This window comes from Fundulus heteroclitus, chromosome 7 (genome assembly GCF_011125445.2).
Source record: "Fundulus heteroclitus isolate FHET01 chromosome 7, MU-UCD_Fhet_4.1, whole genome shotgun sequence".
In the NCBI taxonomy this organism is placed as follows: Eukaryota; Metazoa; Chordata; class Actinopteri; order Cyprinodontiformes; family Fundulidae; genus Fundulus; species Fundulus heteroclitus.
The window spans coordinates 38,159,998-38,178,403 of NC_046367.1; the positions used below are offsets into that span (position 1 = coordinate 38,159,998).

Consider the following 18,406-nt stretch of genomic DNA (forward strand, 5'->3'; position numbering starts at 1 on the left):
CATAACAGAATCAGAAAAGCTGTGCCATATTGTGAATTTTGTCAGATATTGTGAATTTTGTCAGATTTTACATAACAGAATCAGAAAAGCTGTGATATATTATGAATTTTGTCAGATATTGTGAATTTTGTCAGATTTTACATAACAGAATCAGAAAAGATGTGATATATTGTGAATTTTGTCAGATATTGTGAATTTTGTCAGATTTTACATAACAGAATCAGATAAGCTGTGATATATTGTGTATTTTGTCAGTTTTTAATACTAAACTGGAGTGCAAAATAAACTGGAAGCCAATCAAGTTGCGAAAGCTCGGGGGTGACGTAGATGGTTTAGGTCAAGATCTGAGCAGAAAATGCATCAATACTTTTATCAATGATCAAAATCATAGGCGGGCGGCTCATCATCACTGAAACCGCCTAAAAATAAATTATCCTCCGTAAAACTCCACCCCTGCAGTCTTCCTCTCAATTATCCGTCATGAGACGTAAACATCTTCAAAGGCAGTAAGAATAAAACTGGTATCTACTTATTTTCCCTATAAGATCATGACTATATGACTGAGGAGATGAGTCATCTGATAAAAAAGGTGAAGACTCAGTATAAGGCAGAAGGCAAACGCACCGGCGTAGGAAACCCTGTTCAGCAGATCAAGAAAACATCCACACACAGGAAGCGGTGACATTAACTCCACCGGTTCAGCTGCTGTTAAAAGTTTCCTGAAATATGAAATCTACTTCTGTTCAGTCTGACTTTTGGAGTTAAAAAAAAAAAAACTCTCAACACTCCAGCAAAAATATATTTTCAGTTACTGTACTGCTGACTTTGTCACAAGGCACAAATCTTTGGTATATATATACCCTTTTGCTCTAAATTGCCCACCAATTGAAATTGAAATGACGCTCAAAGTTAGAAAAGTGCTGGTAATATATGACCCGTCGTTTAGGCTGATTCATCTCTTTGTATGTGTGGCAGTCAGGTGTGCTTTCCACAGCAGCAACTCTACAGGGACACAATCTATGCAGCTTCTTGTTATTTTTCTTACTCACCTCATCTCTGGGCCGTCTCAAAGGTGCGGGGGAAAATGTGCTGCGGGATAATTGACGATGTCTTGTTTCAGATTGTATTCGCGCTCAGCAATGCTTGTTGGGACCAGGAAAATGGAGAGAAATATGATTTATAGCACTAATCCATCTCATTACCCCGTTGACGCCGTCAGCTGTCACAGCCGAGCCGGGATAATGCAATATGCAGTACCCACAGGGCAAGTGTACGGTTTGATTGTGAGTCCTCCAGAGGCTGCTGCGGTGTGTGACTGACAGACATCTGCACCGTCTGCGCTTCTGTCTCAACCAAGTCAAATGTACGAATCGCTGACAGTTGGGAGATAGTCAGATATTGTGGGGGTAAGCATGGGACAGATGCCTAAATGTGCCTCACTACCATTTTGGTGGAGACAAGAGTATTGTTTTTTTTTTTTTTTACTCCGTCAGGAAAATAGTCTGGTGAATGGAAGTAATTAGTTACATCTCTGGGCATGAGAAGATTAAAGTGGCTTTAAGCTTGTTAAATTAGATCAAACCATAGTCAGGGTAAAACAATGTTAATGTCTGTGAATCTATGGTTTTTACAAAAATTATATGGTCTTTAAGAGACTCTATAACTATCTAAATCTATCCTAAATTATACTTGAAGTCAGAGCACATATTCTCGTTGCAGGATTTTTTTCTTTTTGGTGAAGCGGCCTCCCCGTCTCCAGGTTTCTTCTCAGTTTAATGTCATGGTGGCACATATACCAGTTAGCCGCCAGCATTATATGTGCTGCCCTTAAGCATGTACAAAAAAATAGCAAAACCCTCCAGTGAGCTACATTTTAAATGCTTTTTTTTATTCTGTTTCTCTTCCTTTTTAATCATACTCGTATTTACATAGATTTTCAAAGCATTAAAAAACATGTTTATATTACATGAAGTTAATGTGAGCCCTGACTCTTTAGTTGAAAGGTCAGTACAGGTAGCCCTTCGTATGAAACAGCACCAATGAAGAAGCTCTCAGTTTCAAAAAGGTTGGTGATCCCTGAGGAAGGGGTTGTGTGCAGATGCATGGTTTGGTCATTAGAGAATTTAATGTAGAACAGGCAATGCTGGCCTAATACAAAATATACATCTTCATCCAAGCAAATCCAAGGATCAATCCATGCTACTGTACACCACAGTAAGGCCCCTTTTCATAAATACGCCATGTTAGTAACGGGTTTGTGCACCTTTTTCTTTATGGAATAGATTCAAAAAGGTGTCTGAAACGTTCCTGAGAGATTTTGGTCCATACCACCAACCAGATTTGTTGGTGTCATGTCCTCAAACTGAATCTCTCATTCTTCCACCTCCAAATGATGCTCTTTTGGATTGAGATCTGACCGAAGAGGCCACTGGAGCACAGTGAACTCATTGCCTTGATCAGGAAAGCAGTTCGAAACAATTCGAGGTTTATGACATGATGCACTTTCCTGGTGGAAGTAGCCATTAGCAACAGTGCTCAGGTGGGCTGTGGCATTTAACCAAAGCCGAATGCTGATCCCACCATTTGAATGACAGCTAAAACTGAGACTTTGTCCAATATTGGTGAGCCTGTGCATAAGTTGACACGGGTGGGATCTGCTGTGGTTTTTGCTGTTGTAGCCGATCTGGTTAACGAGTTACAGTCTTCTTTCTAGTATGTGGAAACATTATATCCATTCTCTTCTAACATTAACACGGCATTTCCGTCCATGCAACTGGTTCTCCATTTTTTCTTTTTCAGTCCATTTCTCTGTCGACCTGAGAGATGGTTAAGAGTGAAAATCCCGGCAGATCAGCAGTCCCTGAAACACTCAAATCGGCCCTTCATTCACCAACAAGCATGCCGCATTCAATAAATTAAATCCTCCTTACTGTCCATTCGACGGCTTGATTTGAACATTAGCAAGTTGTCTTTGAGAGATTAAACGCATCTAATGCACACCTCCAAATTGCAATAAAAGGTTGGGCAGATCTGATTGGTGAAAGCAGTCTGGTAGTTTGTCAGGCTGTAAATTGAATTGGCACCTTAGCGATCAACAAGCAGCAGATAATATTACAACATATATAATTTTGCATGTATTTAAAAAAGGATATTACCATCATGAGGGAAATCTTTGAAAAGTTGTAGAAGCATTGATATTTTTCTATTCGAACAAAAGAAAAAGGGATATTTTACCCCCTTAGCAGCCCACAAACCCACTATAAAAAGTAATGACAATGAAATAAAATATTTAGCTGCATGACCAAAGAAAACAACCAAAGAGTGTCATAAAAATGAACCCTGATGGAAATGATGCAACATGGCTTTCTTACCTAATGGTATTACTTTAGCCTAAATTATACAGGGAAATGCTTTAGAGTGGTCATATTCACAATTACTTTTAACTGACCTTTATTTGTCTCGCTGTTGGGTCTTTTATTTCAGCAGAGCTCAGTGTGGTCATTACATTTCCTTTCATCAGTGGGAACAAAAGCAGTTAAGGACTTGGGAGTGAAGGATAAAACAAAGAACGGTAGAAGGAAACTGGGACCTGCTGACAAGTCACATCACGCTCATGTCACACTGTGACCATCCCAAACATTTGTGCACTTTTCCTCATCGAGCACATCAGTGTTTAGGGACACGCTCAGATCCTTGTGGAAAAACGGTGATGTTTGATTCCTACATTTCCTACCACTACAGTTACATTCACAACAGGCAGACCATAAACCTCTGCCTCATCCCGGCTTAGGATGAGCAGAAAAGTGCGACCCGGTTTGGTTGGTGAGGCTCGTTTACAGCTTGGAAAGCCCACTGACCCTCGGTGTCTCAGACAGACTTTACATGTGAGATTCACTCAAAGGTTTTTCACGGACAATGACGCAGAGAGAAAGAGCTGATTAACTGGTGCCTGAGCGTCTACTTGAAAAGTCAAACTTTTCAGCCAGAACTCGTAGCTAAAGAAGCTACTTATAAGAAGATGAGGAATTAACTTAAATGAATGTGTGTGTATATATATATATATATACATATATACATACATACATATACATACATACATATATATATATACATACATATACATATATATACATACATATACATATATATACATACATATACACAGATATATATAGAGATATATATATAGATATATATATATAGATACATACATACATACAGACATATAGATACAGATAGATATAGAGAGATAGATATATATAGAGAGAGAGAGAGAGATAGATAGAGAGATATATATATATATACAGACATACACATAATATATAGAGATAGAGATATAGAGATACACATAGAGATACATACAGAGACACAGAGATAGATAGAGAGATATAGATAGAGAGAGAGAGAGAGATATATATATACACATATATATACAGACATAGACACACAGATATATAGAGAGAGAGATAGATAGAGAGAGATAGAGAGAGAGAGAGAGAGATAGAGAGAGAGAGATAGATAGACATATATATATATAATATATATACACACACCACACACACAGATAGATAGATAGATAGATAGATAGATAGATAGATAGATAGATAGATAGATAGATAGATAGATAGATAGATAGATAGATAGATAGATAGATAGATAGATAGATAGATAGATAGATAGATAGATAGATAGATAGATAGATAGATAGATAGATAGATAGATAGATAGATAGATAGATAGATAGATAGTAGATAGATAGATACTGGTCTTTTTGTGATCATCAAACATAATTAAACACTAAGAGCTCGTGGTCATTCTGGTTTCAATTACTCCCGTTAAACTGCTGCTAGCTAGCAAGCTAGTACTGGCAAACATGCTGTTGACTTCACATAACCTGACACTTTGAAAACCAAAATACCAATGAAGGCAACAGCAGAATGTATTGAAGTATTAAAATGTTTTTCTTCCAGGAATTAATCACTTGCAGGTCAAGCCTTTGACACACATCACCAGTCGCTGTACCTTAGAGCAACATTCATGTTTGTCCACATACAGTGGCAGAAGAAAAAATAAAAACATTGGTAAAACTGTTTTACATTGACTTAAGGAGTAAACCTCAAACAGAATATTTTAATCCAGAATATGAGATGATTAATATACTAACTGCAGCACTCCACACCAAAGCGACAGTCAGGAGCTGGAAGATGCTCTAGGCTAGCTTGTGTCAATCAGAAGTTTGAAAAAGGGTTTTGGATCTCCAGGATTTATTTAGAATTGGTAAATGAGAGCTGAATGAATGGAAAGCCCTCTGTTGAACCTGTAAATTGTTGAAACCAGATTTATTAAAACCCTGTATAAAACAACAAATTTCTCAATGACAAATTAATGACTAAATTCTTTCTTTTCTAGGTCAGGATTAACAAAATTATGTATATTTGACTAAATAAGGATATATATATATATATATATATATATATATATATATATATATATATATATATATATATATATATATATATACACAATTATTATTATTATTATCTTCTTCACACTTTAGAAGTTTATTTGCACTACATGTAATAAACCTTCAAACACTTTGTGAAAGTCCAAATGATAATTGTGTGGCTTAGCAAAATTTGTTAGATTAATTCACACAAGTTGAGTTCATCGCAGACACAGCAGAGGATTATTTCAAGGCAACACATGAAAAACCTTGATTCCTTGTCAGACTAAATAAATAAAATGAAATTTGGTAAAATATCCAGAAGAAAATTGTTAATTATCTAGTGAGGACCACACCTCTCGCCCAATGACCGCTGGAGATAGGCACCAGCGCCCCCATGACTCTGAATGGATAAGAGGGTAACTTCCTGTTAGATGTATAGCATTGTTCAGTTAAAATTAAAAGCTAAAAACACCTGAAATGAGTGAAAGTGAAGTTTGACAACAAACTAGTGCTTCCTTGCTCTACATCTTCTGCTACCTGTGTTGGTTATGTTCATTTTGAAGTGGGGAAAAAATAGAATTTAAGTCTTTTTGCACCACTATCAAACACGTATCGACCCACAAACTCGAGGTTTTTATCTAACTGTGCACCATTATACTCTCACTCATGTAATTTACACGTTTAAAGTGAAATTTCGCATATTTCCTAAGTTTCTAACACAGCAATGTGATTAATTTAATGCAAATTTCTGGGTAAAAAGATGCAGAGGGCACATGTGTAACCAGGTAACGGATGCAGAGTGTCCACTTGCCGGTTATCAAGATGCGTAATACCAGCAATGCTCAGCTAAACTCCACCATGTTCTCCTTTTCCAGTCTGTTTTTTTTTTTTAAATCAACTATAGATAATTGTACCCCAAATATTTTAGTCATATGATCTCAAGTAAGGAGATGTAAGTTTAGAAGCATGGCCATAGTTTCCTGATTAAATCAAGAGAGAGGAATAAAAACCAAACAGGTAAAATTCCATCACCATTTATTTCTCATGGGTGCAAAATTAAATCTAAACCAGTCATTTAAAGTCCTCCTGATTTCACTTGAAACTCATAGTTTTTAAGTACAAAGCCAACTCTGCCGATAAGATGTCAAAGCACTTTTGGATTGCACTGTTAGTATACAATAAGCCCCTCATACACACTGTGATCAAGTTACCAAGGTGTAAAGAGCGAAGGTGAAAAGGGGGTGAACAAAAAAAAAAAGAAAAGAAAAAGAAAAATACATGTGGCTTTTGTTTTTCATGGCAGTACGTCATGTCTCTAGAGCTGAAAACACACAAATTATCTTTATGACATTGTTTGTGTGTATAAGTGTGTGTCTTCCTAGAGTGCTGTGCAAAGGTTTTAAACCACTCCTAATTTCTCTAGATGAGATACGGTAAACAAAAAAAAACAAAAACAAACAAAAAAAACCCTTCAAAAAGCCTGGAGAGCCTGGAAACAAAATATAAAGATGGAGGCGGTGGTTTAAGCGCTAGGCACAGGACTACGCTTCCATGCTTTGAGAGCAGAAACAAAATCTGATCATTCACATGCTGTCTAATGAGGAAGCTTCATGTATGTGTGTGCTCACCTTCTACAACGACATGTGACGCGTGTTTTCTGTGTGTGTGTGTGTGTGAACATTTGTGGACTCCCATGCACTTTCTCAGAAGCAACACAAACAATGCAGGCACTGAAACAGGGAGCTGATCGTAACAGAGCCATGGCTTGTTCCCAGCAGGCTCGTAGCCGCCTTAGTGAGGCGCTGTCACTGATTCAGACATTGTTGCTGCTTTAACAATCAACTGATTAGCATAATTAAAGCATTTTTTTTCTTATTATTTTGCAAGTCCTTCCTTTGAAGCATTTGTAATTCGGTTTCTTTTACCCCAAATATTTTTATTTTATTTTTTTTATTTCTGCAATGTGACGTTTATTGCAAACTGGGTGAGCAGGAGGGAGGCCGGGGCGGGGTTGCAGTGTCGGGGAGGAGGTGGTGGGGGGGTGGGGGGTGGTAAGAGTCATAGAGTCTGCTGCTGTTTCACACGTGGAGGAAGTCGGCCAGAGAAGCACAGGCAAGGTAGAGCAGTTTGGTTGGTTGGCGCCACGGCTGATGTGGGTAGCCGATGCTTCTATCATCTGGCGTAGTGCTTGATGTAATCTTGAACCTTATTTCGAAAATCCTCCTGAGTGGAAAAGAAGAAAGGGCAAACAAGAGAGGGAAAGATAAGTTAATAATGATGGTGGACTAAACACTATGGAGTCAGAACACGACAGAAAAAAGAAATTACAGATTTTTTTTTTGTTAAGCTAGTCTAAATGAGAATGTTTATAAAGCCCTGGTGCTACTATCGGTGCTACTCTACAATGCCGTACAAAATCAGTAGTGTTTATTGAGATTTTACATAATACAACTGAAGTAGCACATCATTGAAAAGAAAAATAACACAAATAACAAGATTTTTAGCGTACATTTGCATTCAACCCTTTTAATCCTTTATACCCCATAAAGAAATCATTCACCGCTAACAGGTTCCACATGCTGCCTCATTAGTAAAACAATTTCAAATTTCAAATGTGTCCATTGTAATCTCAGCACATGTGCGGTTGTTTTGTAAGATAAGATGTCAGAAGGCCTATGGTAACTCTGGAGGAGCTGTAGCGATCCACAGCTCAGGTGGGGCTACACAATAGTCCTACACTTCCCAAATCTGGCCTGTATGGAAACATGTCAAAAACAAGTCTATTGTTGAGAGAAAGCCTTTAAAAGTCCCACATGCAACTTGTTACCAACAAATTTTCTTAAAGTAAATTATTATTACTTCTGGCTGTGGGGACGCTTTTCTTCAGCAAGAACAAGAAAGCTGCTCAGAGCTGATTGGAAGATGGAGGAAGCCAAACAGAGAGGTGAACCTGTTCAAGGCTGCCAGAGGCTTGAAACTGGAGGTTCACTTTCCAGCAACACACAGCTAGAGCTATATTCTTTTTACTTGAAAAAAAAGCATATTCATGTATTTGAATGGCAGAGTCAAAGTACAGACCTGTTATGTTGCATGATTTCACCACTGATTACCGTATTTTCTGGACTATAAGGCACCTAAAAGCCTTTAATTTTCTGATAAAAACGACAGTGCGCCCTATATATGGATTAATTCTGGTTGTGCTTACTGACCTCGAAGCGATTTTGTGAAGCTCACGCCGCTCTGTCATAATGTTTTAGTATGACTTTGGTGAACTACAAACCCGCGCCGCTTGCAGCATTACGGCTGCCGTAGTCAGAAGCATCGCAAAGTAATACATACTCTGCTTCACCATAATATTACAGGGTGTGTGTGCTGGATGCTGTAATCAACCAGCTGTTGAACTCGGATACTGAAGATGAAGAATTTGAGGGATTTGTGGACGAGGAATTAGCTGAAAAAGTGAGTGTAGTGTGTTTTATTTTACGTCTTATAACTGAACAATTTTGAGAGTTATTGTAAATATGCTAACAACTGATTTAGCGGTATGGGACAGTGTTTTTTTAAGTGTTACAACTGAACAATTTTGGGAGTTATTGTTAATGTGTTTATTAAAGTTTGACTGACTTATCTGACTGTTTTTTTAATGCACTTTATATATGAAAATATATAAAGAAAATAGACCATTCATTGACTGTGTACCTTATAATCCAGTGCACAAATCCGGTAATTATAAACTAGTAGAGCCTGAGATATTGCACATCTACATTAATGCATATCTACAATAGATGTATAGAGGTGGTAGGAGCAGCTGTAACTGCAGAGAGAAGAAGCCTACAAAGAACAGACTCAGTGGGGCTGAAGAGAGATCCACACCACACTCTTCAGGGTTTTATTTGTTAAAAAAAAAAAAAGAAGGTGGAAACCATGTATGCTTTTCCTTCTTTTCTACAAGAATAAAAAAAAATCATCGTTTGTGGCAATAATGTGAAAAAAGGTAATTTTTTTGTGATTTAAAAAAATGCTCACAAAGTTAAAGGGTTATGAAAATGTTTGCAAAGCAGTTTATAGCAACACACAAACATTGAGCCACTGGATATCCTCATTCAAAGCAAATGCAACCAAATGTATAAGTCCCAGGATAACCCAGGGTGATCTGACTCATAATGAAGTCACAAATTAGTCATATGTATATAAATATACCCACGGTATGTCACCATACATACATTTTTCAGTGAGTCATATTACTTTCCTGGGAAGACATTGGGACTGTGCAGAGAAACATGTTTGCTGAGAAGATGAGAAGCTAAAACAGCTCACTTGGCATACATGACATTTTCCTGCTGTACTGAATGATAAATATATATTAGTTCTGGGGGGAATTTATTCTCTTTCTCCACATTTCCGAAAATCAGAAACTAAATATGTCTCCCTTAAATCTGGACCTCTGACATCTGTTTGTTCTCTTGGCTTAACTACAGACTGCCAACGGGATAAAATAACATATTTATGATCCTATTGCCATCCGGGGACTCAACAGAACCAAACTAAGTGCTCCCAAGGGAAAACGATGGGCGAGTCTTTTTCCAGGGTTTGTCTGTGTGGGGGCCACGGTCTCCGACTGGTAACCAGGGACTGAATAACATGAAGCAGCCAAGATGGAGAAAACGTCCACCACTGGGACTAAACTAAATCACTAATGATAATGTTTCGTACCTGGATTGAGTGATGCAAACAGCAGCTGGTATTTTCTGGTGATAAAACTCATACACCCTGTAGTTTAACATATCTGGATGAACTACTGATCCCCTGCTGAATTTTGTCCCATTTGAGCCACCGTACCCCATGTAAACAAACTTTTTCATGGGGAAAAAAACAACAATGTAGAGTAGATCCTCTGAATGGTTTCTTCTTTGTTGAAACGTTTCGTCTCTTCTTAGGATTGAGGAGTTACTGATAAACTCTGCCTTATAAGCAGAACCTCTTCATAGTGGAGAAGTCAACAAGTTAAACGGTGAAAACGAAAATTGGTTCGACTCTTAGTGCTCTGGCTGCTTATTGTTCTAAGGGGGCTTAATCATAGAAGCAGAACATTTGGCTACCCCTGACTAATAAACCCTCTGATATCAGCTTGTTATAGGTGTGCCACTCTATAAAGAAAGCTCTCATATTCCTTGCATCAGGGTCTTAGCAACTAGTGATTAGAGCTGTGCAATGAAACAATAACAATATAATATATATTGTGACACAGACCTGATCAATATCAATAGCAAATATGTGCAACAGAATGATCTATAGACAAGTTTCATTCTAGTTAAGCAATTCTACTACTCACTTCCTGTTGAGTAAGGTCAGCGTTTATTTACATTGGATGGATTTAAATGGTGCATTCTCATTTAGTTCTCATAAAAAGTGGTTTATCAAACATCCACCATGCTAAAATATTGAACTGGGAGGATAAAATGATGAAATGGCCCAACGTTACAACGAGGAAATATATTTTCGTACTTTGCTGAGTCCGTAGACGAGAATGCCAGGAACAACCTGAAAAGCCCGGAAGCTTATCAGTACTTACATATCGACGAAGTCGGACGTGTGCTGATACACAAACACGGGAATTTGATGGATATGAAATTCAACCGAGCCAGTGTATGAATGATTACTTCCATAAGGCTCGTGCAGCCACGCAGCTACAGAAAGGCAAGATCTCTCACCTTATAATCTACATATTTATTTGTTGGTTATTTATTAGTAAGTTGTTGAAATTGCTGTAATGTGTGTGATGTGGTGGCCTATTTATTATGTTATCATGAGTCTCATATCTGTCATATTGTTTGTGATTTACTGGCAATCAACTGCAAGTCACCTCATTCTAGTTCACACAGAAACACACACACCACGCTGAGACAGAGAAGCGCACATACATGGCAGTGGTGTGTAGGTCTGCTCGGACCGCAGGTACTGCAGCCTATTTTGTTTCATGACTCAGAGACGTTGACCAACAACGCTGATTAAGCTCATCAGGAGCATGGCTCAGCTGTTCAATAAGTGACGAGGAGCTGAATGTGGTTAATCTTTCTCATTCTCTAATAACCTGCTGCAGGGAAGACTAGCGAATAGCATCTGATATCTGGCCTGATATTTTCTCAGAGTTTTGCGTGGCATCAAGGGGCCATGATGACTTAATTTAACACAATACAGAGTTGCTGTCTTCAGCTACGACGCGGACCGCAAACCATAAAATATCCAGTGGCCACACAAACCAGAAGTTGATAGCAGAAACCAACAAAAATGGCGGCGCCGTAGTTCTGGCTGTCAACTCCGATCGAGAACTGCATGGCATTCTGGGGGATGTAGGCAGAGGAAAGAATTTAGCCTATCATCCTCTCAGGGCCAAGCTAAGTAAGGTTGGTGGTCGGGGAGACCTCTTATTAAAAATAGGTAAAAAAAAAAAGTGGTTTTTTTTATAAATCAATAATTATTTATATTGACTGACGTGAAAGGCTTATATCGTGATACATTTTTCAGCCGTAAAGCACAACCCTACTACTGATAAATTGACATAATTTACAACCAAATCTAAATAAACACATTTTATAGATAACACTTCTTATAACTTTAATATTCAGTGTGTTCGATCGTTTTAGCATCAGTAGGAATAATCACAAATGTTTGTTTTAAATACTAGTTAGATCATTTTAGTTCCACATTGTTGTGTAGGTACTGTAATGTCTTTTCTACTGAAAGGTTATCATATCATGGGAATCTCATATTGGCCAATATCCAACTATGACAAGGACCGTCTTCCTAACCCAGCTTTCATTTGACACATTTCTGCCAGTAATGTTTACCTTCTCTTTCTGACTTGCTTTTTTTTAAAACTTTACACCCTCTCTTGATATGCATTCATCGTTTTATCCACACACACACACACACACACACACACACACACACACACACACACACACACACACACACACACACACACGGTCTATCCATTCTGTCCACCCGTTTCTATAGTTCTTCTGACCCACACCTCCCAGGCGAATCTGCTCAGAGGGAGCGCTTTGCATGACCGCTTTGCTTTGTCCCGCTTTGACATTCTGCTGCTTATCTCTCCTCACACAACAGCTTGTTGTGTTTTCTGGATACTTTATTGGCTTTAGCCGCTTGCGTCTGCATCCCTTCAGCCAAATATTTGGTGAAACGTCAGAGAGAATGTCTTACAGTCCACGCGTACGTCACGCTGGATTTGGATCAAAGAGCGGGGACCGTTAATTTGAACTACAACAGTTCTCTTGTTAAAGTGCGGCGTATACCAGAGCGGGTAAAGCCAAGTTAAACAGTTCGTTCAGCTGAAGGCAGCATCAAGAAACTGCTCTAACCGGGACCACTGGTCTGACACCGTCGAAGCACAGACATGTGTTAGGGAAGTTAATTAACTTCAACAGCAGCGTTATATCGCTTATATTGTATTACCCATAAATACCATGTAGTTACCATGTCTTACATGATAGTAAAACACACGTATCCCCTCAACCCATACATCTAAAATGCACTTTAACCCCATTTTCTTGTTAAATTAAAAAGTATTCTGCATCATGTTGAAGAAAAAGTGTAGTTCACTTTATAAAATCAGAAATGTCGTGGATGGTTTAATTCAATCTGACGTTGCTGGCACTTTTCTCACCAAGGAGCTCCCTTCTCACATTTGTTCTCCAACTCACTGGGACACACCAACTTTTTCCTTTCACTTTCTCTCTATCTAATTCAAAAACATGACAATCTTGGGATTTACCTGTTGTGTTTATAAGCAACCATATTAAGCCAACTCATTTAAATTCATCGCAGAAACAGAAATGCTCTACCTCACCCTAAGCATCTCATGTAAACTCAAAGTATTTCCCAAAGACTAGTTTTTATCTCTGCTTTGGTGGAAGAAATGGTGGAGATGAAAAACACCCAAATTCTCCTTTTTTAAAAAGCTGAAACAAATCAGCTTACTTTTATAACAACTACAGAAAATGTTTTGATTTAAAAAAAAAATAGTTTTTAGGTTTTAAAATAAAGAAAATCATCAACTTTTACATAATTGGAATTAATAAACTTTCTTCAACGGAACGTTAAACTTTTATAGATTTTTTTTATAGATACATACTTTGCAACCGAGACTTTTTACTTTCATAAAAAAAAGAATATTCCTTGCTCTATTAGTGTCACTTCTTGTTAAAATACTAGAAAACGCATCAGCAAAATTACTAAAGAAATCTGTTTTTGAAAATACCTTTACATTTTTAAATATTGTTAAACCAAAGTCATTAAGAGCAATGATGGAGGGTCTAAAGAAGCACATGCGGCCCAGAGGAGCAGGCTCCAGACCCCTGCATCAGAGGGTCGGGGGTCGTGACTTCTTCCTCAGCTAGAAAGCATCTTTGTTGATATATTTTGTTTAGTGAGTAAAACAACGATAATTTTTGGTGTTAAACTTTGATTAAATAACTTTTCTGGACAGAAGTAAATAAAACAACCAGACATTGATACCAGTCGCTCCTGCCTGTAACCAAACCCCTCGTCACAATCTTAACTCATCACAACAACAGAATTATAGGCAGAAATCAGAGAAGTTACACACAGTGATAATCAACCTGGAAAAGTTTTCCATCCATGAATTTAAAAGGGGAATTATTTTTAGTTTTGGATACGGTCTGTAAACATGTCACACTCGTCTTCGGTGCCGTGCGGCACCAGCCTACCCGTCTCTCCTAACCCTCCCCTTCTTGTCATCTTTTATACTCGTTATCCCCATTTACTCATCCGTCGCCCCAGGGGTCTTTACCATTAAATACTGCTGTTTCTCTGTGCTGGGTTGCTCTCCGACAGCAGTTTTCGCAGACAAGTGTGCAGCTCTGACATCAATGCACTGATTCATGCGTCGCATCCAGTAGCCGGTTAGTCACGCAGGCAGCGCTGGGCTTTTTTGTGCGGCCACTGGGGTACGAGTGCGACGCGGAGAACGTGAGCCTGCACATGACGGCGAGCGGAAAGAGCGACGTACAGAGGGGAAAGTGATACGTGTGCATGCATGGAGACATGGATGGAAATGCTGGAGGCCTGCCAGTGACAGGAAGGCCAGCTGTTTGAGAATCTATCCACAGAGGAGGCATATTTCTGCGAGAAGTTTGCTCTTCTGCTGAACATATTTTAATAGTTCAAAACTGTGAGAGGAATGGGGGGGCTGCTGCTATTATGGTTTATGACCATGTGACGCAGTAAAGTTTAGAAATGGTAGAAGTGGATTGATTTTACTTCACTGGCTGAGAAGAAACCTTTTTTTTTTTCTTTTTTTTTTTAAAGCCACTGAATCTTTTTGTTCTCCGGGTCTGTGAAGAAAATAGATCAGTAAATAAAACCCTAAAGTACCATTTATTAGTCAGGCTGAAGCCACGAATCATCAGGACGGGGATAAAGGAAGCCAGCTACAAGTTTGCACTGCAACTAGATATACATTTAATATATTTGTTAATGCAGTAAAAAAAACAAAAAGCCTTTTTGGCTTCCTGCATTTTAGTAAATAGATTAATAGTATAGTAGATAACTGCTATATAGGATTTTTTTTCAATTAATGTTGTTGTCTTTCATGTAAATATAAAATGTGTTATATTTATTTGATCTGATGCTGAATGAAATACAATGTAATAACTAAAATATACCATCCATATTTCATATTTCACAGGAGTGGGCTGATCCCAACAGGGATCAGAACCGTCATCTATGGAAACACAGAGTAATAAAATATCTAGGGAATAAAATAGAATTAAACAAATCATACAGGACATTTAAACATTGTAAATGTAGTTATTTGCACAATTTGTCAAAAATACAAAACTATGAAGAGAAATTAATGCTTCAGTGAGTACAAAATTATGTTTTAATGGGTCTGAAATGGAAAAGACCCAATTAACCCGGAGCCATTTTAACATGTGTGCATTTGTTAATAGCGCTGCAAAGAAAGACATAATTGATTAATTCAATTTTACCATCACTTGGCATTATAATCAGTAAATACATTTGTTAGCTTACCATTGTACAGGTTAATATACGATCAACAAAAATACATATTATGATTAATTCTGACATGATGGATGACAAGGATGTCTGTATAAAAGGTTAAACCACCAAAAAATAAATCATGATGTTTCCTCTGTTCAACTAGAAAATGTTCCAGTCAGCTTGAATCATCCGGACATTTTAGGAATCAGATTTAATGTGAGAGGAGTCTAAGTGGCGGTTAAAGTAAAACCAACAGCAGCATTTTTATTCTTTGAGATTAAATAAAAAGCCAAAACATAAGTCATTTCACACATTACCCTTCGGTATGAAATGTTCCCAGTTCTTATCCAACTGCTTTGAATAAAACCTAATAATTAAGCGGAAGTTGTTACAATTGAGCTCATTCTGCTTAGTTTATACACCAGCAAATTGGCTTTTTGTCCTAAAATGTTGAACTGATTCTGCAGTACAAACAGCACTTTAAATGTGGCACCAGCTTAATTAAACCCGATGAATGGACAACAACATCTGTGGAAAACAATAGCTGCTAATTCAATTTATCAACTTCACGTTTGCAGGAAAAACGACAAAATCCCGCAAAAGCATTTTTCTGTCTCGGGGGAATTGGCCGCCCCACTTGTAAATAAGAGATGTTGGCAAACCGCCGAGCCTTTCTGCAACACTTTGTTAACTCGGCTGCTGCTTGAAAGCTTCTGCAAACCTTTGTTTATGACAGACACCTGTGAAGCAACAGAAGCGTCCGCAAAGATTAAGTTTGAGCAACCTTTTTCCTTCTCTGTCGGGAGGGAAAACTGTTTGCAGGGTGCGCCGACGGCAACGACAAAGTGAAAATGTCAAACATCTCGCTTCCTCTTGACATAATTAGGCCTTCTTGCATGTTTTTGGTTCAGATAACAAAATTACAATGGGGAAAAAAAAAAAACACATTCCTGAAGAGTCATTATTTAGATGCCCAGAAACTATCAAAGCGTGTAAACAAAAGCTATTTTTTCAGGGAGGAACAAAAAAAAATAAAAAAAAGATGACATGATCTAATTAAAACATCACCCAAATTTGACAAGAACAACGATCAGCAAAACAACCCAATTAATGTCATCACATGAGCAAAGAGTTCAACTTTGCTTTGTTTCTAAATGCTGTTGCTGTAGCGAACTGGCTGAGACTACAAATTACTGACATTGGTTGGACTGAAAACAGCGAGTAAACAATGCGCTCTCTTCTCTGGACCATTTCAATAACCACACGCAGTTAATGCTCCTCTCCTCCTCTACGTACAGACGTTCAAAATGCAAAAGCCACAACAAAGACAAGTGGAAGCTAATTTAACCTTGGAGATAAAAATGGTCGCTTTCCTAAAAAAAAAAAAAAAAAAGTGCAAAGCCTACAAGATACCATGGTTAACATAATGCAAAGTAAAAATGAAGGAGTGATTTAAAACAGAACATAAAAAATAGTTTTGGAATGATCCAAGAGTGCTTTTCTGTATATAAAAAGGTCAAAGCTGTCGTCTTTTGTTTTAATGAAGAGAAATGGGCCCAACTTCAAAATGATGCGGGCTTCATCTAATTCAACTGCAGCAGACATTTTCATTATATTTATTACTAAATGAATGTTTTAACAACTGTTGTCATAAAAATGAAAAAAAAAAAAGAACTTTTGAAGAGAACAGAAACGTTACAATAAAAAGACATTTTGCACATTTTGCACTTATTCAGGCAATTACAAGCTGCGCAAAGTAGGTGAGGAGCTGCAGCTGCCATCCTAAAACAGAACTAGAGCTTGCTGCAGGTATAGCACCAGTTTCTGCGTCAATAACACTAGCTAATATCAAATAAAAAGTATAAAATGTAATTATTAAAAAATATCAATTATTCAATTATTATCAACTTTGGCAACGGAACCAATGGCAGACGATCAACACCGAAAATTCGCCTTGTTTGCGTTCGGTGTGAACGGACCTTAACAGTTGCCTTTTCCAGCTGCATTTATAAGCACTGTTTGCGGTTCAGTTTATAAATATAAATAGTTTATAAATATAAACATTTACCAATTTGACAAAGAACATTTATGTCAGTTTGCAGATTTAAAAAAAGACAAATACCGGGATTTTTGTAAATAAACTTGCCCCAACGACTGCAAATCTTAAACAGTATAAGCAAATTTCCACCACTAGGTGGGCTGTTGAGCACTGACTGGAGACCAAAACAAGATGCATTTTATGAGTAGGAAGGGGCCAAGACCTGAGTGGCAGCTGTTCACAAGGACGTACATGAACACGTAGCTGGTTAGCACTCTTGCCTCATAGCTAGAAGGTCCCTGGTTCAAGTCTCGGGCTTGATAGAGTCCGTTCTGTGTGGAGTTTGCATGTTCTCCCCCAGTATGCTTGTAGGTTTCCCCTCCCACTAAAGACATGCTGGTGAGGTCGGTCATTAGTGGCGTCGCGCTCAGTCGCAACGGCTCAGGCTGACCCACTTTCTGATCTACGAAATTTTGTTGTATGTACTTTGTACTTATAATGACAAATAAAGCACCTTACCTTACATTCCATCTAAAAGATACCTTTAGTTCTTCACATCAATATTTTTTGTTCTTTCTGTTTAGAATAATGACATTTCACTTATTGCTCCTTTAAGGGAACCTCAAAATACAACCAAGGATTTAACAAGCAGTGAAGAAGACCATTTTGGTCACATACGTTTTCACAGAACCAGTAAAGGAATGGCTCTGGCACTGAAACCACTTCTGTGAATTTGACAGATTTATGCATTCTGAATACAAATATTTATCCTTCAGCACAATGACATCATAATAAAAATGATTACCCCTTGTGATAAAACCTCCCCACTGATAAATCTAAAGTGGAGATGTGTAAATACATCCTACCAAACATGG

The 18,406-nt window shown here is 37.9% G+C and overlaps 1 protein-coding gene across 1 annotated transcript in view; it reads right to left on the bottom strand.

Moving 5' to 3' along the window:
• Window positions 1-6,464: 6,464 nt before the first annotated feature.
• The window catches only part of ube2f (ubiquitin-conjugating enzyme E2F (putative)), a 60,870-nt gene continuing 48,928 nt past the window's right edge, over window positions 6,465-18,406 (bottom strand). Inside the window, exon 10 of the mRNA XM_036139594.1 lies at window positions 6,465-7,669. Within this exon, the coding sequence (XP_035995487.1) occupies window positions 7,619-7,669 (51 nt within the window). The 3' untranslated portion in view covers window positions 6,465-7,618. The remainder of the gene's footprint in view (window positions 7,670-18,406) is intronic.